General features: G+C 36.4%; 1 protein-coding gene across 1 annotated transcript in view; it reads left to right on the top strand.

Moving 5' to 3' along the window:
• Positions 1-5,590: 5,590 nt before the first annotated feature.
• The window catches only part of LOC149573221 (pentatricopeptide repeat-containing protein At1g62350-like), a 131,877-nt gene continuing 111,490 nt past the window's right edge, over positions 5,591-25,977 (top strand). Inside the window, exon 1 of the mRNA XM_089814400.1 lies at positions 5,591-6,389. Within this exon, the coding sequence (XP_089670526.1) occupies positions 5,985-6,389 (405 nt within the window). The 5' untranslated portion in view covers positions 5,591-5,984. The remainder of the gene's footprint in view (positions 6,390-25,977) is intronic.

Raw genomic sequence — 25,977 nt, forward strand, 5'->3', positions numbered from 1 at the left:
ATCTTATACCCGAGGGCTATGCTACACTTGTGGTGGCAAGGGTCATATAGCTATGGAGTGTCCACAGGGACAGGCATCCGATGGTCAGAGTAGGGCTTTTTCAGAGCTGACAGTTGGAGACATGGGTAGGTCCCACAGAGTTTTTGCAGCGGTTGACAACCGCCAGATTGAGCATCAGGCTACAGTTATTGAGGCTACAGGTGGATTTGGTCGGCCAGTTAGCGTCGGAGCCTATTTGTATTATTGCCCGACAGACCCTAGCACTTTGAGGTCAAGAGTTGGACCAGGTTAGGGTTCCGTGGGATTGCTATGATGAGGTTACGACTTTATGGGAGGATGTGCCCCGGATGCGATCTCAGTACCCTTATCTTTTTTATGAACTCTATGAGGAAGTTCATGCCTAGTGGGGGAGGATGTGAGGCCTCGCCCCGACCCATCATAGCATAGTGATACCTTATTATTATTTTGATACTCACAACTCGGGATGTCGAGACATTTTCTGATCCTTTGAACATATTATATTATTTCATGTTGTGTGATGTTTACTTTCAGATATTTGAGTTTATCATTTAGTGCTTCATGAACATGTATGTTGACGAAATAAGTAAATGTAGGATTAACACATTGATTATGGAATTTTTATGATTAAGGATATAAGTAGGATGAAAGAAACCCTGATTGATTTTAAGATGTATGTTTCAATTTACGTGATTTTTGATACGTATATATACATATGTGCATGTGATTTTATGGGACTACTAATGTGTGCAAAGAGTGTGCAGGATATTTAGCCGAGAAACTTGATGGAGGAACATAACTGATCCCTATGTGCTAATTGTGGAAACCTTGTTGTTCGTAACTAAATTAATTGTGAGATGTATGTATGTATCTTTTCGTGATCAGTAAACGTTAATGTTTCGTAATTATGTTCTTATAGTGTCACTTGACACTTGTGAATTTGCATATGCATTCCAGCGTGCTAGTTAGGGTTAGCTGTGTAACCTTTGGACCTAAGTCAGATTAAGTTAGTGTCTTTTTGCTAATTTGGTTCTTAATCAAGTTTAGTCACCCTTAATTCGGATTAGTGCTTAATCTGCATTTTTAGAGTTGTTAGATGGTCCTAAATTATTTTCCTAGCTTTTGTTTGGTTCCAAACCTATTCCTAAGGCTTTAAAACATGAAATATTTATACCCAAAGGGTATGAGTATGGGTTGGGGGCATTTTCCAACCCCTAAGCCCCTTTTATTGACTTTTGAGGTCACTCAAAAAGTCTATTTTTGCCTTTGTGCGAAAATTGCAAGTGGCTACCATGAGTTGCATTACCTCACCTCCACTTAGTGGTTAACCTTAGTATGGGTTGAGTTAGAAACTTCTAGATTAGTAGGTGGATGGGGGAAGTTATTGCCCTTTTTGGTGATTGAGTTTGAGACTTATTTAGAGGCCCCTCTTGGAGTAGTTTTGTTTGTTACCCAATCTCTACTTTTAGAGAGGAGTCTTGGAAGATTGAAGGCAAGGAAGGGAAAGCTCTACTCAAATTGTTCATTTACCATAACCTCTTTGTGAAGGTAGGAGTTCTTCATCTCCCTTGTTCAGATTTTCATGCTTATTTCATGCTTATGCTACTTGTTGTTGTTTGGATGCTTGTATGTATGTTGGGTATGTTGGGAAGGATTAAAACCATGTTCTTGAATGCTTTTCTTTCTTGTTTATGTTTGAATTTTGAAGTTTTCTTGTATGGGTGTTTTGGTATTACTCACCCTTGGATAGGGCAGAAGTGACCAATTTTGAGAAAGGTCCTTTTAGTTGGACTCCAACAGTGTAGAGTCTCTTCTCAGGATGAGAAGAGGGAGAGAGGGTAGGGTGTTATGGGGCCCTACCTGTCAGCACAAACCACATATGAGTTTTGGCATGTAAGAATGGAAGAACGGAAGTTCTTGATTTATAGCCCTGATTGGGCACCTGGTTTGGTGTTGTGTTTGACATCTCCTATTGGAAAAATCCACCTTTCCCTAGTTTTGATTCATTGTGAATCCTGTTGTGGAAACCTAGTTTGAACATGCATGTTTGATTTTGTCTCTTGGTTATGCTTGGTTGACACTTGATCAGATTCTGATCTCTCCATGATCTTAGCAATGTATTGCAGAAAATGGTATGGATCCCTTGATGAGGGACATGAAGGAAATTATTTGATTGTTGAAAATTTGGGATTGAATCCCTATGAAAATTGTATTAATCACTTTGTTGTAATCGCAATGACGCCGAGTTTTCTTCCTAGTTCTTTCCCGTCCAAGCCTTTGAATCAAGTTTGCCAATAAAAATGGTGATTGAGTAATATTGCTTATCATGAGATTTAATCGTAATTTTCAATTATATGAATGCACATCAAAAATAGGATGAAATGATGATGGTTTAGTTAAGCAAAATTTTCAAGTTTTCTTATATGTTAAAAATGAAAATTATGTTAAGGAAAAAAAAACGGGTATGGTTGATATTTCAATTCAAGTTTGTACTTATTAGAAGATCAAATAAATCTTGTATTATTGTGACAAAAATTATTGAATCTATGTTTTAAATCCATGCAAAAATATACACCTTGAGAAAAATATACATTACTTTGTAAATCTATACTTAGAAAAAAAAAATAAAGACAAAAAAATGTGTTCCAAGAGAGTAAAAACTCTCTGGTTTTTGTATGGAGAGACAATTTAATTCCCCTCATAACAACAGAGAATCTTTAAAAGATTCCTTTTTATATTTTGATTGAAAAATATAAATATAAATTAATCAATTTAAAAATAAATGTAACAAATCAAAAATAGACTATTAACATGTTAAAACTATCCTAATATGTATTCTTACCTAATAAACTTTATGTCTTAAATGCTTTTCCTATATCCCCTTGTTGGACGCAGTTCTTTTATGAGGTTTGAAAAGACTTATGTTTTAAAATATAAACAAAGTCAACAAAATGATCATGAGGGTGACATCATCCTGTCCCCTCATTCCATCCATGTGCAGGGGTAAAGCTTCTTGGAAAGCGTTGGCCTCCTTTTACCTTTGTTTGGGGATGCATTGATTTGAAATGCATTTAAGTTTAAACATTTCTCCCACCTTCAAATTTCCCTTGGGTCGCCATTTTCATGGGAGGGTCTGCGCATGTTTAAGGCTTGGGCAGAGCGCTATCCTTGGCCAGCGCTTGGGAAGTGCTTGCCCAAGGTGTAGGTAGGGTGTAGGGGGATCATAGGGGGGGAAGTTAGTAATAGGTGTTAGTGTTAGGTGTTAGCATAGGTTAGTGTTAGTGTAGGTTTGTTAGTATATTTTTATATGTTAGTTACTTTTTTATTTGTTAATAGTGTTAGTAAGTAGCTTAAAATTTATTAAGTTTAATAGATGTTATGTGATGTTAGTTTAGTATTAAGTTTAGTATAAGTTATGATTTGTTAGTTACTTTTTGTTATTTTTTTTAATAGTTTTAGTTAGTTAGTTTTAAATTTAATTAAGTTAGATTTAGTTAGTTTAGTTTTAGATTAATTTAGTTGTTTAATTAACTTAGAAAGTTATAATCTAATGATTAGTTAAAGTTTAGTTAGTTTTAGTATTAAAGTTAGTTTAAGTTTTGAGTATTAATTAGTTTTAATTTTCAAGGTTAATTGGCTATTTAAAATAAGATTAAATGTAGATTTTATTTGATTAGATATTTCAATTAATTTTAAACCCGAATTCATTTAATTTGTTATTTAAATAATTTTAGTATATTGCTGTGAAGTTAATGTAATAACGAATCTAATGATCGATATCAATCTAATAACAAAAGTTTCACAATCTTAACGATGTATTCGTCCTCTAGAGTTTATAAACTTAAGGTGAAATGTAGAGAACCTTTACTTTAACTGTGATCACAACCTTATCAAATTTTGAGCATTTTAATTATTAATTAAAAAAAAAAAGAAGTGTGTTTTTGCCTTTTAGTTTGGGCATGACAAATATATTACTTCTATTGAAAGTAAGTAAGGTAGAATCTATTCTCAAGCATTCATGTTCAAGCAAGCAAGGTAAGCATTCAAGAATTCAAGATCTAGACTTCTTATTTAAGCATTCAAAGTGTTCTTCTCCATGGATCAACTTCCTTCTATCATTCAAGGCCAAGAAAAGGAGTTTTTTTATCTAGTATGGAGATAGACATAAATATGCATTCATCCAATTCTGTTCTTTGTTCTCAATCAAGCATTATGGAAAGTTACATCATCCATCATATTAGGTTTTACCTTTCATGATTTCCTTTTGGATTTTTCTATTGGATGAGATATATTGCATTAACATATTTTAGCACATTTAAAGAATCATTTGCATTCCAAAGGTATGATACACTTCATTTTTAAGATCTAGCCTCATCTAATACGACACCACACTTTTATTTCCTTTATTTCATTTTCAAGGTTGATTCCAAATAGGGGTTTGACTAAGGAAAACCCTTTTAACAAACCTTATTCCTTGCTTTATGTGTATAGGCACAAGTAGTGTGGTTATCAAAACTGTTCATAAAGTTTAGGATTTGACATAGCGACTATGAAGGTTTTAGGCAAAGTTGCAGGGAACATGTAAGATGATCCCAAATTTGGGCAACAAGTTAGTCATGATCTCTAATTTTTGTTTCAAGTCAGTTCATGTTGCTTATTATGTCTATATGTCATTTCTCCTAATTAGCTACATTTCATTATTTTGCCTTCTATTTTACATTATCATATCAAATTCCTTAAAATCTGATTATTATAATATCATTACCAATGAAGGATAATTGATCCATTTAGTGAAGTCTTAGTTGTGCCTATTGGGTTATCCTCCTCCTTATTATGTATCAAGAAATTGGATCTCCTCTTTGCACCCTTTTTCTTATTGCACAATATTTTTATCTCTCTTGCTACCTCTCTCTATTAATTTATCTCCCATTTTGTATCTCCCTTTATGTTCACCTCAACCACATGTTCATCTCTTCTCACATACACTTTTCTCCTCTTATAAGCTATTTATCTCTTCCATACCTATCTATCCCTCCCCTTGCACTCTTTCCTTCTCTCCATATCCTTCTCTCTCTATTTCCATCGCCATATGCATTTCTATATCTCCTTATCTATCTCCCACTCTTCCCCCTTTATCTCTCACACCTCTATCTCTCTCTCTCTCCACCTCTTTCTAATGCAAATATAAGATGATCATGTTAGTAATGGAAATTGATCATCTTCTTGATTCAAAGGTTTTGTTTCAATTATGCTTTGATCCTTTTAAGTTCATGCATAGTCTATTCTAAAGTTCTCCATTAAACTTTTGTGGTACAACCAACATCACTTTCTAAATTAGCTACCAACTAACCTCATATATTTGCACAAATCTATGCAACTAATACACCACTTTTCCCTAATCGATCTTCCAAACCTCTTTGACATACCCATTGCACATAAAGAATAAATGATGTCAATGGGCCTTGGTCTACTGGTGAAGTTGAATGGCTAACAAAGAACCCACTAGGGATCAAGTCTTGCTGAGTGCAAGGTTCCAACATCATAAGGGATGAGGCCGGGATGGTGCCTCGAGTGATTTTGATGGTGTGGATGCCCCTCAGTCCTTGGCTCTAAGCCGAAGAGGTTTCAGGGATGAGTGAGCCTGTATTGGGTCCCTAGAATGTCTATGTGGTGGCCTTCGCTGGTTGGTAGCTCATAGGCTTCGTGCCTCACGGGGTTGCCTCCAAAGTCTAAACCCTCCATCAAAAACAAAACAAAACAAACGATTAGTTTGGGTGCTACATAGAGATTACCAAAAGCAACACATCTAAAACTAAGATCGGCTGATTGCCAAACACCAAAACCACCCCAACTCTGCCTCAGTTTTCCCCACACTACTCCGAAAGGTACGACAAAGGTTAATATTACATTTTCCAGGGGCAGAACATAATGTTGGGAATCCAGATTGGAAACAGCACTGAACAAACATGTCCGATACTATTATCTGTCAAATCCATACATTCCAGACAGTAATCCCGATTCGTCCCTCTAAAACTATTCTCAACTCCAGCATCACGAAGAATTCACCAAGTTTTCTAATTGCCCATAGGGTTGTTCAAGACAAGAAGATTTGCAGGCTAAAATGGTCAACTCAAAAGCGAATGAATGTGATAATTATGAGGGACAAGGGCCAAAACCGGGGACCTTTATGGAGAGGACGGCTCTTGAGCAATGAAGCAATTCAAGCAGTCCAGGCTCTCAGGAGGGCAGAGAAAGACACCGACAAGCTCGAAAAGGCTTTCCAGACCAAAATTTCTCGATTACTTAAGAGAGACCTTCTGTCCGTGCTAAGCGAGCTGCAAAGGCAAGACCAATGTGACTTGGCTCTGCAGGTATGTTCGCCTGTCATGCCTTTTTCAATCCTTGCTCTCTAATTACGCAGACATTTAACCTTAAATCTTAATTTCTTAAGCCAAGCAATATTACACTGTACCAAATCACTTTTTAGATGATGGTTGTCTTTTCTACCTTTAATTCTAAGTTTGAAACCTTAAACTATTTCCGAAAGATTTAATCCCAAATTTTAGTTTGAATCTTACATAGCACCAAGAAGTTTAAAATCTAGTTTATCACTTTTTCTCTTCCCTTAACCCCAAACTTGATTCCTTAAACCCTATTACTGAATTTTTAAAGCCAGAAATACTTAGATGGCACTAAGGCGCTTTATTTATAGGTACACGTTTTATTTATTTTCCCTTAACTCTAAATTTGAAACTTTTAACTCCCTGATTTTGAAAAAAATTAACCCAAAATTTTAATTTCTTAAGCCACCGAATACTTCATGGCACCAACTTCTAAATCTAGAAGAATGGTTTTTAAATACTTGTATAAATTCTAATTTGACATTTTAACTCCAAATTTTAATTTTTATAGCCAAGAAATTGTAAGTGGTATGAAAGCAATTTTAATTTAATATACATTAATGTCCCTTTTTTCCTTAAACTCTAATTTTGAAATCTGATTTTGAAACCTGAGGTCCTGAACTTGAAAATTTTAACCCTAAAATACAATATATAAAGCCAACAAATCTTGCTTGCTACCAACTACCAAGGCAGGTTTACGTTTAGATATGTAAAGAATATTACTTTTAAATTTTGAATGTGTAAGCACTTCATACTGCTCTGAATTATATAATTTTTTAACTGGCTTTTCATAACATTCCCACATCATTTAAATCCTAATTATAAAATATTGAACCATATAATTGTCAAAATTTAAACCCTAATTTTCAACCTTGGAACCTTATCTATTCGCTAGTCTAAATTTCATCATACAATTTCATGTCATGGTGGCATATTTTAATGGAAATGTGAAACTAAATTTTCTTTTGCATTATAATGTAACATGAATCTCTGCTTTAGGTTTGATATTATAAATTCTTTAGTAGTTATGTGTTTTTTATTGGGTTCATCATACCTTGCTTTCAGCAATTCCCTAAACTCTGACAATAATTTTTTAGTTCTCAACATAAAACTTTAAATTGTATTGGTCTTGGATTCAAAATTGAGGAACTATTGACTTGAATCTCATGATGTCTCCTACATTACACCAAAGTAGTAAATTTTTTTAAGATTGAATGAACTTACATTCTATCATTTGCCATGTATGTGTAATGACCCCTACCAACAGACCATTGGATTGATCAAATGTTGGAGACTGAATGCTGAAGATGATATGATGAAAGTGCAACTCCAATTGGAACTCCAAACCAGCAATTAAGCACAAGTGAAAAGACTGAAAATATCCTTCCCATAGCTGCAATAATTCAGGGATCTTTCACACCCTCAAAATTGCGTACCAATTGAGAGTTTTCGTTCTCAATGGCCAATTGTGACTACTTGCAGAAACCCTAGGCTCCACAGCGCACATCAACAAATATCAATAATAAATCTCAATGATAGGCAATGAGCCCTCAATGCCTATTTATTCTTTTTTCCTCGATAGGTCGGCCTCTTTTTAAAATTTTTCTCCACTTCTTCCAGCAACCTCTAGAACATTATTTTATTTAATGACTTTATAAAATATATCATTTTATTAAATTAATTAAATATAAAGTTACCTTGTAATATTTTTTTTAATTGATAACTTTATAAATAATTAATTCCTCCAAAACGGGGACATTACAGGTCCGCCCCTCCTAAAATTGCTTGGCCTCAAGCAATCTTAATGCTGGATGCTGCAAAATCACTTCTCCCTCCCAAGTAGCATCTTCAATAGGTAAATCTTTCCACTTAACCAGATACTCTCTGATTACTCTCTTGCGAAGCTGCTTCTCTCTACTATCCGGAATGGATTCTGGCACTAAGATCAATTTCTCCTCATCGTCTAAGGGAGGTAATACTGCAGAAGGCATCACATTCTGACCTAACGCCTTTTTGAGGTGTGATACATGAAACACATTGTGCACTCTACTATCTGTGGGAAGCTCAAACTCATAAGCCACCTCACCAACTCGCCTGATGATCTTGAATGGTCCATAATAGCGTGGCTTGAGTTTCTCTGCACCACTCTTCTTGAGAGTGGACTGCTTATATGGCTGCAACATGAGGTAAACCATATCATTTACCTCAAAACTATGCTCGGTCCTCTTCTTGTCTGCATACTGCTTTTGCTGGTTTTGAGCTCTAGCAATGTTGTCTCTGAGAGTAACAACTATATCCTTACTTTCCTGTAGTAGTTCACCTGCACGGGGTACCCGACTATCTCCCAACAACAAATCTAAGAAACTAGGTGCCTCATAACCGTAAAGTGCCATGAAGGGTGTCATTTGTATAGTCATATGGTATGTAGTATTGTAACAATACTCATAGAGATATATCCATCTGACCCAAGCTCGCTGTTGATTTGCCACATAATTCCTCAAATACCCTTCCACCCATTTGTTTACAATCTTCGTTTGACCATCGGTCTGTGGGTGATAACTGGTGTTGGGTGTAAGCTCAGTGCTACACAACTGAAATACCTCTTGCCAAAAGTGACTCACAATGCTCCGAGGCAAACCGTGTAATCTGAAAACCTCCTTGAAGAAGACCTCTGCCACCTGAGTTGCTGAGTATGTAGTAGTGATAGGGAAGAAGTGAGCATATTTTGTTAGCCTATCCACCACCACATAGATACAATCGTGCCCCTGGGCCCCTGGGCAAGACCTTGATAAAATCCATAGAGATGCACTCCCACTTCCTGTCAGGAATAGGGAGTGGCTGTAGGAGCCCTGCTGGATAAGTGTGCTCTTGTTTGTTCTACTCGCAAACATGACATTCACGCACATACTGCAAAATATCAGCCTTAAGTCCCTTCCAAGTGAACCGCTCCCGTACTAACCTGTAAGTCTTGAAATACCCAGGATGGCCTGCTGTTGGTGAATTATGGAATGCTCTCAAAGTCAACTGCTTCACTTTCGATCTTGGGACCAAGTAAATCCTGTTCTTATAAATGATCAAATCATCTATGAGAGTTTACCTAGTGTCGATCGTTGTTCCCTCCACTATATTAGAGGCCCATGTGTCTCTGGCATATTTTGCTACAATCAAGTGTCGCCAATCCTCTGATATCTGAATCATAGAAGTGAGGTGTGGCCTACGAGATAAAGCATCTGCAACAATATTCTGTGTCCCCTTAACATATGTGATATCAAAATCATAGGCCTGTAACTTACTCACCCACTTCTGTTGACGATCATTCAGGTCCCACTGTCCCAAGCAGTGCCTCAAACTATTATGATCAGTTTTAATACAAAATTTGCTACCCACAAGATACTATTTGAATTTGGCTAAGGCATGCATGATGGCAAACATCTCCTTATCATATATGTTGAATGATCTCTTGGGCCCTCTAAGTTTCCTACTCTCATAAGCTATAAGATGCTTGTCCTGCATGAGTACAACACCAACTCCCTCTCTAGAAGCATCACATTGAAGCTCAAATGGCTTCATGAAATCAGGCAATGCTAATACTGGGCATGTAGTCATTATTTCCTTGAACCGCATAAAATAGTTTTGTGCCTCCAGAGTCCACACAAATGCCCCTTTCTTTAGCAAATCTGTCATGGGTGCTGCATGTCGTGAGTAGCCACTGACAAACCTGCAATAGAATCCACATAGACCAAGGAACCCCCTTAACTATGTAAGGTTCTTTGGTGGTGGCCAATCAACAATAGCGCGAACCTTTTTAGGATCCATTCGTACTCCTTCTGCACTAATGATGTGTCCAAGATGCAATAGTTCTGTCATCCCCAAATCACATTTGGACTCCTTGGCATACAAGGACTCCCTCTGTAAAATGCTCAATTCTGTCTCCAAGTGCTCTAAATGTTCTTGCCATGTCCTGCTATAGATCAAAATATCATCAAAGAACACCAGCACAAATTTCCTCAACTGATGGTGGAAGACCTTGTTCATAGTGGACCGAAAAGTGGCAGGTGCATTAGTCAAACCAAAAGGCATGACTACAAACTCGAAGTGCCCACAATGACATCTAAAAGCAGTTTTCTCAATATCCTGCTCTCGAACTCTAATTTGGTGATAGCCTGATCTCAAATCAATTTTTGTGAAATAACAAGCCACATGCAATTCGTCTATCAACTCATCGATGCGTGGGATGGGATACCTGTTCTTTATAGTTCTCTTATTCAACACCCTGTAATCAATACACATTCGCAGAGTACCATCCTTCTTTTTTACCAAAACAATAGAAGACGCAAAAGGTGACTTACTTGGTTTGATGTGTCCCATTGCTAGCAACTCCTTGATGGTCCTCTCGATCTCATCTTGAGTCATTTTGGGTGCTGGTATGGTGTGATCATGACAGGCTTAGCGCCTTCCTCTAGCTCGATAATGTGCTCAATGCCTCTATCTGGTGGCCTGCTTGGTGGAATCTCACTGAATACCTTCTCATACTTGATTCTCAATTTCTGAATATCTAGATGATATTTAGTCTTATGTTGCTCCTCCTGTGTAGGCATCAAGGCACATATTGCCACCCACTCTATATTATTATGCCCGGCTAATCTCTCCAACCGCCTAAATGAGATAGTCTTGACATCACCATTACGGATAGCCTTCAGCACATTAGTCCTACCATTCACCTCGAATCGTATCTCCATATCCTCCAATCTTAGGGTAACCTCCTTCAAAGAATGTAGCCATTGCATCCCAAGTACTATGTTCATGTCACCCATGTTGACCACATGATAGTTTGCCTTGAACTCATAGTTGTTCAGGTGCAAAGGTAGATCTCGCACCATCCTGTCACAACGAAGAGTATATCCATCAGCTACCTTGACTCTCAATCCTTCGAACTCCTCAGTAATGAGTCCACGCCTCTCCACAAATCGTGCATCAATGAAATTATGCGTGGCACTTGTATCCAATAGAGTAATAACCTTCTGTCCTGCCAAGACTCCCCGGAGTCTGAAAGATCCCTCTCTTTGGATACTAGACAGACGTGCCTCCTGTAAATGTAGCTCTGGAGCCTCTTTTTTCTCAGCACTATCTACCTCTTGTTCACCCTCTACCTCATTATGGTGCTCTGAGCTGTTTGAATCTGAACCCTTGTAATAAGCCCACATCGCCTGGTTAGCCTTCCCCTTAGGCCTCATAGGACAATCACGACCAAACTCATAGGCACCTAGCTTCTTCCTACATAGGTCATTAAGCGTTTCCTTATCCAAAGGTGCAACTGACTTTCCTCTTGAGTCACTAACCTTCTCTTTACCCTTGCTGAATACCCCTTTGTTATCTCTAAATGATGAAGAACCCTTCAAACTAAACCGGTTTGCTGGAGCTGCAAGTTCCATATTGCGGGCTTTCTTCATGGCTTCCTGTAATGTAGGAGGATCAAAGGCCTTTACCCACCCCTTGAGTGGTTCAGTTAATCCCTCTGTGAATAAGATGACTAGCTTCTGTTCTGAAATGTCAGGCACCATCACTGCAAGCTTTTGGAAGTCATTGATAAATTGTTCTAAGCCTCCTGACTCTCGGAAATAAACTTCAAGATTTTTTTTATCAAACCTTTCTATCAATCTATCCACGAACTCCTAATAAGTGGTTATCTGATTGTGTTGCAAAGTGATCACGCCATGTGTCCACCAATCATGTGCTGCCCATCTAAGTGTAAAGTGGCATACTTGAGTGCTTAAAATTCTGTCATAGTCTTCAGAGATAGGAAAGTATCCATCTTATGAATCCAAGCACGAGCAATCATTTTTCCACTGCCATCAAAGGTGGGTAATACCAACTTGTTGGTGACCTGTTGCAACTCACTGAGTTTATCTGCCTGTTTGTGCCTGGCAGCTCTGTAGTTAAGGTACCTGTCAAATGTCCATCCATCCTGTACGTATGCTGGTAATGAATCCCACTCATTTCTCGCTTGTCGAAGTTCATCTACAATATCTGTTACCATAGCATCAGGTGTGCGTGCTGGAGTTTCTTCTCTGAATGTAGGATGTGTGGGTCTGTCAGCTGTTCCAGACCGCGTCCTATGTTGTGATCCTGTTATGCTCTTGTCATCCTGGTCATTATTATGATTATTTCTCCTATTTTCCCCAATCAAATGTTGCATCATAACCATCAATGCCTGTGTACTTGCCTCTATTGACTGTAGAAGCTTCTCCTGATGCTGTAAAGTCTCATCATCTCGCATAATTCTGGGTGGGCTTTGAGAATGTCTCTCAGCCATATTCTCAGTTAAGCTGGTTCCCTGTGTAAATAGAGCCCTTTTGTTTTTTTTTGTTTTTGTTTACTTTTGTAAACTAATTTGGCTGCATAAACCCTATTAGGCTGGTAGGAAACCGCTCTTATACCACTGTAATGACCCCTACCAACAGACCACTGGATTGATCAAATGCTGAAGACTGAATGTTGAAGATGATATGATGAAAGTGCAACTCCAATTGAAACTCCAAACCAGCAATTAAGCACGAGTGAAAAGACTGAAAATATCCTTCCCACAGCTGCAATAATTCAGGTGATCTTTCACACCCTCAAAATTGCGTACCAATTGAGAGTTTTCGTTCTCAATGGCCAATTGTGACTACTTGCAGAAACCCTAGACTCCACAACGCACATTAGCAAATATCAATACCTCGATAGGTCAGCCTCCTATTTAATTTTTTCTCCGCTTCTTCCAGCAACCTCTAGAACATTATTTTATTTAATGACTTTATAAAATATATTATTTTATTAAATTAATTAAATATAAAGTTACCTTGTAATATATATTTTTAATTGATAACTTTATAAATAATTAATTCCTCCAAAATGGGGACATTACAGTATGCTTGTACACATAAAAAGCATTCTACAGTAAATATCTAGGATAATAATTTAATTACCTCAGTCTATTCAAAGATTATTTTAGATGAAATAGTTGAGTCTAGACAAGTACCAAAATAATTTTTTTTGATAGAGGGAAAGATGCCCTTTTGCTTTGTGTGCAATGAGGAATAAATAATTGTAATTCGCACTTCGTGATCCAACTCAGAAATCTTCTATCAGATCTGCATCAGTGGAGCTTGGCAGACTGGAACTGTGCTTTCTCAGGGTCAAAACTGTATGGTCTGTCCTGATTCAAGAGTTTGTGGCCTTGAGGCTTTTGTGCTGCCTAATCTTACAATTTGAGGCCTTAAATTGTGTGCTTGTGCACTCCAGATTTTTTTTTGCTTGTTTATATGTGGACTGGATGTTGCTTAAAACTTAAATCTTCAAAAATATTGGCAATACTTTTTATCGAGTGGAGGGTTTTGCACCTTGGCTTGGTTGTGGTCAGGTTCAAATGTAACGCAATTCCCTTAGGTTTATTCAAGAGCAAAGACATGCCATGAAGAATGCAATTGCCTAGAGATTTGTCTTTATGTATGGAAATGTTAATACACTTCTGTGAGTGCTTGTAATGTTCCCTTTTTGAAACAAGATTAAATAATAAATAATAATAATATAAAAATATAAAAATAAATAAATAGTAATAAAATATGATTTAATATAATTACAAGTTAATTAAGTTCAATGAAAGGGCAACAGATATGTAATGAAGAGTTGCGACTCCCTCAACATATGATATAAAAGGGAGGAGAGTTCATTTGATAGGGGATATGGAGGAAGGAAGAATGAGGGAAGAATAGAAATTAAAGAAGGATTAATAGGAGAAGAAATGAATGGGAAGAAAATAAGAAAGGGGGTCTTTTAAGGGCAACAATGATAAAGAGTTGTAGTTATGAAGGGTTGTGAGTCTTTCACAGATGGACAATTATAGAGGGCTGGGAGTCTTTCAGAGATGGACAATTATAGAGGGTTGTGAGTCTTTCAAAGGGTAAAATTGTTGAAGGGTTGCGAGTCTTCCAAAAGGATTGTAATTATGAAAGGTTGTGACCATTTCAAAGGGAAAGCATGAAGGAGAGGTGTAATTCTCCCCCACATTGGAAGATATTAAAGGGGGAAGGTTTCAATTGACAAGTACAACCAAGGGAGATCAATTTGGGGAATATAGTAATATTCTCGAAGGCAACAATGAAAAGTGACTCCATTCTTAAAGGTGGTGACCTTTGTATAGATAAAGTATAAAGGAGATGTTATTCCAAGTATTGAAGGACTTGTCGATCACCATCCTATAACCATCAACCATTAAATGTAATGTGTCGTAATGGCACTTTACTTAATCTACCCTAAAATTTCCAAGTAAGGTTTCAATTGTGCTTGGAAATGACAATTTACATAGTCTCTTTAATGTTCCCTACTAGGAGACCGTTAATTCCCAATTGATTAAGATACATTACTATGCATTTAAATCATATTAAATTAGGAAACAATTAATGATTCACATAAATTTGATAGTCAACATACTTACGCCCTAATTCCTTAGTTCTCTCCTAATCATCAACCCAAGGAGGATGGGGAATTACTTGTCATCTGGCGCTTGGAAACCTATCTACAAGTAGGCTCCCCTAAAGCTTCTAGACCTCGTCCATTTTCCATCTTGGGATTCACCTAACTAGTCAGGAATTACCCTGCCTCTCCCTAACAAAACCAATCTATCCTCTTTAAGGGGCAAGGATGGGGAATTACTTGTCATGTGACGCTTGGAAACCTATCTACAAGTGGGCTCCCCTAAAGCTTCTAGACCTCATCCATATCCCATCTTGGGATTCACCTAACTAGTCAGGAATTACCCTGCCTCTCCCTAACAAAACCAATCTATCCTCCTTAAGGGGCAATAGTGAGTGATCAAGGATTAGATTATGAATATACTAATATATCACACACACACACACACACACACACACACAACTTTTCTAATCCTAATAGAGGACGATGGAATCACAACTTTTCTAATCCTATATTTAAATTATTAATTAGAATTCTTTAATAATTAATATTTAATACTCTTTACTTATTTAATAAATATATTATAAAATATTAATAATTTTATTACACACACATACACACACAACTTTTCTAATCCTAACAGAGGACGATGGAATCACAACTTTTCTAATCCTAATAGAGGATGATGGAATTATTGTGCTAGGACGCTTTGAAACCATCTACAAGCAGATTTCCTCAAGGTTTCATGACTACGTGTTCATACCCATCTCAATACTTATTCCTCAAGGCACTAGAAATACACGTCCTTACCCCATCTTGAGACTTACTTGTCTTGTGAGGAATTACTCTGCCTCTCCCTATACAAACTTGCTCTCCTTATGAAGCCATTAGTTGAAGACTAAGGACTAGGGCATTAATCATATTGGTCTTTCATGTATTACGAATGTATATGTGTATACGTGAAATTAAGAATGACTGTCATATAAATTCAAACTCAATATTATTCATATATTCCAAGACCACAATGTATGTATTTGAACCTGTTGTGTCTGCCTGCTTTCCTCAAATGAACCATCTTCCCTTTTTATCTATCCATGTGAGGGAGAGGTCACATTTTTTATCATAAATCCCCTTTGGCAAGAGACACAACCTTTCGTCATCAACACCCTTGAAAGAGTGTAACTATTTGTCATTTCTCCCATTGAAAGGGACAAATGTTAGAAAGTAAAGTCCACTGAAATAATTGAGAGGGGGGGCATGAATCAGTTATGCGATTCTCAACAACTTTATTAATTCTGTAACATGTAAATAGATGCAACAACCATAGAAAGATAACCATGCACAATAACACTAAATATGTTAACTAGGGAAACCCTTGATTAGAGGGAAAACCCTAGTGGGAAAGATGCCCACAAGATGATGTACTAATATAAAAGTTCCTTGTAAAAGGATGAACTCTGTTAGGAGCCAATGAAATACAATCAGTACATATGAGTCCCTATTAGGAGACTTTGAATCCATGTTAGGAGATTCCAACCCTGTTAGGAGCTATGACAACACTGTTAGGAGTTGAAAGGAGGACAACTGAACCCATTGTCCAAATAGCCTCGAAAAGAGTCTTCACTAGACAATATTTTGGATAAGCATATCCAAGATCTCTGAACTGACTAAACAACAACTCCTTTGCCAATACAGTTCCTTTGAAGCTCACAGTACATCCTCATCATAACCTCTGTTCTAATCAAATACAAATTTGCTTCTAAGTTCGCATAACCAACAAAATGATCTCATTGATTACAAAACACCCACATTGGATACCTATCCACAAGAAAATGATCTTTCCTCTATACCAAGTCCGAAAACATATATTGAGTCGGCCTTGAGTCTTTTCCAATTTACAATAATAATATATGACATCCTTAGATATTACATTCCACATTACATTACAATTATATTCTTTCTTCAAAGATATTTGTAATAGTCGGCTGATAGAGATCATCTTCCGAACAGTCTTCGCCAAACCTCACAAAATGAACTCTTTTTTTGCCATTTGGAACATAGCATCTTCAACATGTCTCTTACCTTCCTATATGCTTGCTTAACCAGATTACATCTCTGTTAAAAGATGTAATGAATTTATCAATAACTGCTTTCCAGAAACTCTCTCTAAAAGCTACCTTCTGAAAGCATCGCATAAGTCTACATAGCTCCATATTTTTGTCTGTGCACTTAACTGTAGTATCTGTAAGCATCTCCAAGGATATGTCTAAGTGCACACATCCCAACTTGTTGACTGTTGATTGTGTCAAACAAATCTTCCTCTGTATTTTTGGTAATCTTCACAAAATAAGGTATAAGTTGACATAAATGACAAACACTGTCATGAATGCAACACAAGCTCTGAATTGTCTCTCCAGTATTGCTATGATACTCCCCCATAGAAATACCATCAGCGTTCATGCTAACAATCTCTCCCTTTGATATTGATGACAACATAGGTGAAAAACATCCAAGTACCATGAATGCCAAATATATTTCTTCCTCATCTACCTTTACTCCCTATTAATGCTGCCCATGAATGTAAACATACATCTCAATCTCAGATAGGTTGTAAAGAGTTTTTCATATTCAAATCACAACCATACAGTAACCATCATGCACAAGGAAGGTGTTAATCTCTCTCATACATAGACATCTATACTCTCACATTAGGAATATATCAAAGCGATGTTTTTCATTAATCTCTCCTCCATTAGGATGTTTTTCATGTACTTCTCTCCCATTGACATCAATGACAAAGGTATCATTATGTCAATTTTCTAAGTTCATTCATTTCCAAAACAATCTATTCAAGCTCAAGTGTCCAAAGACCAAGAGTCCTCAATGACTCAGCTCAAACACAAATAGTCCCCTATAGGAGAAGTATCAAGTATCCAGTCCAAGTAAATGATATAGTGATCTGCTACCAACTGGACTGATGCAATCTCTGCATCAACTACTTTGAAGTAGGTTGGGGCATAACCCCAAACATACCACTCAAGTACTCAAATGTGTCCTTAGCCAAAGGTTTTGTAAATATATTTGCTATCTGCTCCTTTATGCTAACATATTCGAATCTGATTTCTTTTTCTACAACCTTTTCTTTCAAAAAGTATTACTTAATAGATATATGCTTTGTTTTTTAATGTAAAACTGGATTCTTTGACATACTTACTATACTTGTGTTATCACAATGTATGATAATAGCCTCAGTAAACTCTATTCCAATATCTTTTAGCATCTTCATCCAAATAATGTAATTACATTTGTTTGCTGCTGCTACATACTCTACTTTTGCTACACTTTGTGAAACACAATCCTATTTCTTGCCCAGCCAAGAGACCAATCTTTCTCTTAAGAAGAATGCTCCACCACTAGTGCTCTTTCTGTCATCTACACATCCTGCCCAATCAACATCAATGTACACACATAATATGAAATCTTGTGATTTGTCATACCATAAATCATAATAAGGTGTTCCTTTCAAGTATCTGAAAATTCTGTCTACTACTGCAAGGTGTGTCTCTTTAGGATCTGCCTGAAATCTTGCCACAATTCCAACTACATTAGCTATATCATTTCTAGTATGTGTCAAGTACTATATTCCACCAATCATAGATCTGTACTTTGTTTGCTCTGTCATCTTTGCTAGATAACTTACAACCAGTTACCATAGGTGTTCCAACAGGTTTACAATTTTTCAAAACCAAATTTCTTCAACAAATCTTTAACATGCTTAGCTTGTGATATAAATATGTCATCTTTGTTCTACACAATCTGCAATCAAATAAGTATTTCATTTCACCAATCATACTCATCTCAAATTCTTTCTTCATTTCCTCAGAAAATGTCTTACTAGCTTCATTTCCTCCAAAAATAATGTTATTCACAAATACTACAACAATCAATAAACTATCTTCATTCTTTCTCAAATATAGATTACTGTCAACATTACCTTCCATAAATCCCAAATTTGTCAAGTGTTTATCCAATCTTGCATATGAGGCTCTAGGTGTTTGTTTCAATCCATATAATGCCTTTCTTAATCTGCAAACCATGTCGTTTTCATCTGTTAAGGCAAAACTATCAAATTGTTCAATGCATACCTCTTCTTCAATTTCCCCATTCAAAAAAGCTGATTCAACATCCATTTGATAAACTTTGAAGTTCTTGTTAGTTGCATATGCCAAAAACATTTTTACTGCTTCTAATCTAGCAATAGGTGCAAAAGTTTTTTTAAAATTAATTCCTTCTTGCTGTGATTATCCCTTACAAACCAATCTTGTTTTGTTTCTCACAACTTCACCTTGTTCATTCAAATTGTTTCTAAATACCTATTAGTGTAAAGTTTTTGCAAATTCCGTGAGATCAAACTAAAATAATACCTTCTCCATTGTTTGCTGAAGATTATCTGTTAGCATGAATGCTGATGCTATGGGGGAGCATTATAGAACATTGATGTGATTTTTTCATGACTATGTTTGTCATTGATGACAACATAGTAATAAGTTTGTAAAAGATTGACAGAACAACAAACTGTGATTTTTGTATTGAGAACATTATATTACTTATCTGATGATGCGCAGTTTCTAGCACATACTACAGCGTGTATTTGTTACAAGGGCAAGTGCGCAAAACCTAATGTGACAATGTATGGAAGATATGATTGATCTGCAGAGAACCGGATGAAAACAGAGTATTAAGAAAGCAGTTCCTATTGTGTGATTGCTTTAATTCATCACAAATATAGTGAAGGCTTGTACAGTTAACTAGGGACAGTATACTAGCCGTTGATGACGTTAGAGAGTGCGTATGTACAGAAGTTGCACGTGTGAAAGTTTGTTTGTAATTGTGAGCCGACAACATTAATTAAATGTGTATTCATTTAGTTAATGTGTTATAATTAAATGAGAAGCCGACTCGAGGATATATTATTGAGCATGGTATAAAGGAAAGATGTTTTCCATGTTTAACATATAGAGAGTAGATGAGACTTGCGAATTATTAAGCAGTAGAGCAGAGTGACTTACTATTGTGTGTGAGTCACCTTAAGGGTTATTGTTACTAAGAACAGTGTTCCAGATCTGATTACATGGTCTGAAGGAGAAGAAGTCGGACGTACTGGACAGAGGAAGAAGTAAACCTTGTTTCACATCTATTATTCTGAAAGGAATAGTACCAAGGTCAATTCGATAGTGGGTTCGTTGATCTGATCTTGAAACTGTTTGGACAATGGTTTCAGTTGCCTTTCACAACTTCTAACAGGGTTGGAATCTCCTAACAGGGATTCAAAGTCTCCTAACAGGGACTCTTTGTACTAAATGCTATAATAAGACTCCTAACAGGGTCCATCCTCTAACAAGGAATATTCATATTAGTATATCATTTTGTAGGCATCATTCCCATCGGGGTTTTCCCTTTGATCAAGGGTTTTCCTAGTCAACATATCTAGTGTAATTGTTTATGTGCATCTCTTTATGGTTGTTTACTTTGGTTGAATGGTCAAGATTGTTTAAGAGGATAAATGTTTAAATTGTTATATAATTGATTCACCCCCCCCAGTTATATTGGTGAATTATTGTTTCTAACAATTGGTATTAGAGTCCCAGGTCCTTGAAGAAAAAGTTTAATAACTTTGGGAGATCCATGGTGAACATGTTCAAAAAGGAAAGTTCGAGATTTAATGGCACCAATTACAACAGTTGGAAGGATAAAATGGAGACTCATCTTTTGTGCATGGGTCCAAGATATTGGCTTGTAACCAAGGCTTTTAAAAATATTCTGGAAGAAGACAATCTTGAAAGCTGCACCGAGGACTAGAGAGAAGTATTTACGTGCAACATAAGGGCAAGAGAAGCAATATTGTCAGCTCTACTTGAAAGAGAGTATAGTCAGGTAAAACAACTCAAAACATCTCATGAAATTTGGAAAACTTTAGAAGCTAATTACGAGGGTGATACACATGCAGAAAGAGTTAGATTACAAAATTTGCATTGCACATTCCAAGATGCTAGAATGATGGAAGATGAATCTGTAAGAAGCTAATTGGCGGAGTATCTGAGATTTTTGTAGGAATCACATCTCATGGTGGAAAGAAATCTGATGATGAAGTAATATGTAAGAACTTGAAAAGTCTGACACCACTTTTCAAGACAATAACATAGATGATTCAGCTGATGATACCCTGTACTACTAATTTCACCAAAGAAACATTGCTTGGTAGATTAGAAGCTACAGAATGTGATCTGAAACAATCTGGAGAATTAGCAAAAGTCGAGACAACATTTAGTGCATTAAATATTAAACCTGGTCTAGCAAGGAACACAAAAGTGCAAGGAGACATTGCTAGCAACAGCAAGTTTGTTGAGGAAAAGATCCAGGAAGGAGTGGCTCTTCTTGTGGAAAGAGAAAAAGATGGTAAGAATATCTTTAAGTGTTGGACGTGTAATGAATATGGTCATTATGCATCTAAGTGTCCTAAAAGAGAAAGGAAGTATAAGGGAAGATTCAAATCTAGAAGACCTAGAAATTGTTTATATGCTAATGAAGTAGTAGAAGAAGAAGAATCTGATCAAAACAAAAGTGAAGATGAATTAAGATTTGTAGCTATAAAGGAGGATGATCTTGACAGAGAGATCAGAGAAAAACGTGCGATGATTTCACAAGTTGAAAGGAAAGATTGGATCATTGATAGTGGTTGTTCACATCACATGGCTGGTGATATGAGAAAATTTTTTCAAATTCAGAAGACATGATGGAGGAATTGTCAGAGTAGGGAACAATGCAGCCTGTCACATTACAGGAATTGGATCTATCACACTTGATGGTAAAACAAATACTAATGATGTTTAGTTTGTTGATGGACTGAAACATAACTTGTTAAGTGTTGGACAACTTATGGACAAAGGTTACCAAACTAATGACACATGCATCATTAAGGACAAGAAAGGAAAATTGCTTGGTACTGGCACAAGAACCAGAGGTAATGTATTTCAGTTAAACACCACTGACATAACATGTTTAGTAGCTAAAGTTGACAACATTTTGTTATGGCACAAAAGATTTTGTCACATAAACTTTGATAACATTGTGAAAGCTAGTAATACACTTGTTGTGAGAGATTTACTTAAGATTGCTAAACCCACTGACATTATTTGTAAGAAATGTATCTTGGCTAAGCAGAAGAAAGTTTCATTTCCTAGCAAGTAGTTTGGTACTACACGAAAGCTGGAATTGGTTCATACAGATTTGAGTGGTCCCACAAGAACAAGAAGATTCTATGGAGAGGTATTTTATGATTTTTGTTGATGATTTTACCATAATGATGTGGGTAGCTTTTCTTAAAGAAAAATCGAAGGCATATGAGAAATTCAGGATATTGAAGAATAAAGTAGAGAATGAATCTGGAGTTAAAATCAAGAGCTTAAGATCTGATAGAGGAGAATTTACTTCTAAAGAATTCAATATCTACTGTGAAGAACATGGAATTAGGAGATAGCTATCTTCACCACATTCACTTGTGTAGAATGGGATTGCTGAAAGAAGAAATAGATCAATTGCTGAAGCAGTAAGAGCTATGTTATTCGAGAATGATGTACCAAAGACTTTTTGGAGAGAAGCAGCCAATACAACAGTATACACCCTAAACAGAGTACAGATTAGAAAAGGTATGGAGAAAACACCTTATGAGTTATGATTTGGTTACTCACCATTAGTCAAATATTTCAGAATATTTGGAAGCAAATGCTACATCAAAAGAGATGATGATATCGGTAAGTTTTATCCAAGGAGCGATGAAGGTATGTTTCTTGGCCATTCATTAAAAAGTAAAGCTTACAGATGTTTCAACTATAGAGAAAAAACTATAGTAGAGTGCATAAATGTGAGAATAGATGAAAAGTTTGGCACCAAAGAGAAGATGATGGATTATAACTCTGATGAAGATAATTATTTTGGGATGACCAACAGATGTAATGAATTATTTCTCAAGACTAACAATGACTTGCAAAATAATGTGCAAATTGAAGAAGTAAGAGAAGAACAGAGCGCAATACCTGAAATAAGAGTTGAAGCAGCAACTCCTACCCCAAATAAGAATGTGATAAGAAATCATCCTATTGATCAGGTAATAGGAAGTAAAGAAAAAAGAGTAATGACAAAAAGCAGAATCAATGAAGAACTATGCCTAATATCTCAAGTAGAACCAAAGAGCGCAGATGAAGCAATCAAGGATGATCATTGGATAAAAGCAATGGAGGAAGAACTTAAATAGATAATAAAAAATGACACATGGGAATTAGTTCCTAGACCCAAGGACAAAAATGCGATTGGCACAAAGTGGGTATTCAAAAATAAAATAAATGAACAAGGAGAAGTAATAAGAAACAGAGCAAAACTAGTATGCGAAGGCTACTCTCAGCAAGAAGGAATTCACTATGAGGAAACATATGCACCTGTAGCAAGAATGGAAGCAGTCAAAATGTTCTTGGCATATGCAGCAAATAAAAATTTCAAGGTATATCAGATGGATGTTAAGTCAACATTCTTGAATGGAGAACTAGAATAAGATGTTTATATTGAGCAACCATAAGGTCTTCCTTTAACAGTAGAGAAGGATATAGTTTGCAGATTAAAGAAAGCCTGTATGGATTAAAGCAAGGACCTATAACTTGGTATGTAAGGTTGGATGAATACCTAGCAAAACTTGGATTTGCTAAAGGAACAACAGATAGCAACTTGTACTTGAAAGAAATAGAATATGGTTTGTTGATAATCATTGTATTTGTTGATGATATCATTTTTGGAGGAAATGATGAAGCCATTAACGAATTCTTAGAAGATATGAAAAATGAATTTGAGATGAGCATGATAGGAGAAATGAAATTTTTCTTAGGATTGCAAATTGTTCAAAACAAAGAAGGTATCTTTATTTCTTAGACCAAGTATTTGAAAGATTTGTTGAAAAGATTTGGACTAGAAAATTGTAAACCTATTGCAACTCCTATTGTAACTGGTCACAAGTTATCAAGCAAGGATGAGACATCTACTGTTGAACAAAAGAAATACAGATCTATGATTGGAGGATTGCAGTATTTGACTCATAGTAGACCAGATATAACTAATACGGTTGGAATTGTGGCAAGATTTTTGCCTGATCCTAAAGAATATCATTACTCAGCTGTAAAAAGGATATTTAGATATCTGAAAGGGACATTTGATTATGGCATTTGGTACGATAGAAGTAATGATTTTACTCTTTGCACTTATACTGATGTTGATTGGGCTGGAGATATGGATGATAGAAAAAGCACCAGTGGATGAGCATTCTTTCTTGGTGGAAGACTAGTTTCTTGGCTCAGCAAGAAACAAGATTGCACTTCACAAAGTATTGCAGAGTGGATGAAGTAGATGATGAAGGACATTGGAATTACATTCAAAGAACTTGTTATCATTTATTGTGATAACACAAAAACAATAAGCATGTCTAAGAATCTTGTTTTGCATTCTAAGACTAAGCACATCTTTATAAAGTATCATGTGTTGAGAGAGAAAGTTTCAGAGAAAGAAATCAAACTGGAATATATTAACACTAAGGAATAGATTGCAGACATTTTCACAAAGGCCTTACCAAACTACACATTTGAGTATCTAAGAGGTATGCTTGGGGTTATGCCCCTGCCTACTTCTGAATAGAAGATGCAAAAGTGCATCAGTCCAGGGTACATAGCACCATTGTTAGACTGGACTGAATGCTGATGCTTCCTCAATGGGGGAGTATCTGTGATGAACAGAGTCAGCAAAGGACTCTTGGTAATTGGTAATTGGTATGCAACAGTGTCTTTAGACACTTGCGTTGTTTATGGATTTATATGCAAAAGTTGTAAAGCAATAGATTGGCTTGTGGTCGTGTTGATAAATTATTGTATGTTCAAGCAATTGAACCATTTGTGTTTTATCTTTCACATTGATGTCAATGGGGGAGAAAGGGACATGAAAAACATTCTTATGTAGTTCAATTGAGAAGAAAGCAGATTACAATGGTATTCTTGTAACTTAGATGTTTTTCATCTGATGCAGGAGCATCCAGAGGTATAAGGGCAATCTTGTGTCATCCAAAAAAATGTACTTAGACTTAGTTTCTGTTTCATGTGTTTTCATTTCTGGATATCCATTTGGGTCAAATAAAGGTTCCAACTCTCACAGTTCCATTATTAGTGTTCTGGGTTAGAGTTTTTAATCACCTTGGGATACGTGTAAATGCCGGAAAAATAGTAGTATGTAATTGAGCCATCATTTTGGTGAACTAAAAGGTGTAAATTGGTCGGATGATTGTCATTCTAATTTAGAGCACTCCAGAAAAAGAATCAGGTCAAAAAACTCCATTGTTTGAAAGTTATCACAGTTTTTCGATTTTTGGAGACATCCTGAGAATGCTTCAAAGTCAGGTTAGGGGCATTAAATGACCTCGAACAGGGCTGAAAAATGGGGGACGAGCATAGCTGGTCCATAGGGCTATAGAGCGCTTCGAGAGCTTTTCAGAAATGTAAACGGTTCGTCAATCGGAGCTACGATTCAAAAGTTATGCCTCTCGGAAGTTCGGTTACCGTTTCTGGATTTTTCTAATTTTGTGCCGACTTCTAATGCGACTTCTAGAGCCTTCTATTTGGTCGGTGGATGCCAACTAGCACTTTCTAGAATGTATTCCTAATCCTTAACCATTTGGGATCTATTTAAGAACATTTCTGGCATTGTAAAAGGCAGTTCGGAGTGGAGTTTGAGAGAAGGTACTGGGAGAAGAATTTATCTCCAGATTTATGCTATTGTAAGCCCATAGGGCATGTTTTGGAGTTTGTTTCTCTGCACTAAGTGTACTAGCATATTTTTACAGTTAATAAAATTTTCCCTTTCCTGTTGTGTCCATTCTGTGCTTGGGTTGTGTCCCCATCATCATCTATGTTGCCATTAATGCCAAAGGAGGAGATTGTTAGCATGAATGCTGATGCTATGGGGGAGCATTACAGAACATTGATGTGATGTATTCATGATTGTGTTTGTCATTGATGAC

Source organism: Cupressus sempervirens, chromosome 2 (assembly GCF_028749045.1).
Source record: "Cupressus sempervirens isolate cs-2001-9-10 chromosome 2, ASM2874904v1, whole genome shotgun sequence".
NCBI classification, from domain to species: Eukaryota; Viridiplantae; Streptophyta; class Pinopsida; order Cupressales; family Cupressaceae; genus Cupressus; species Cupressus sempervirens.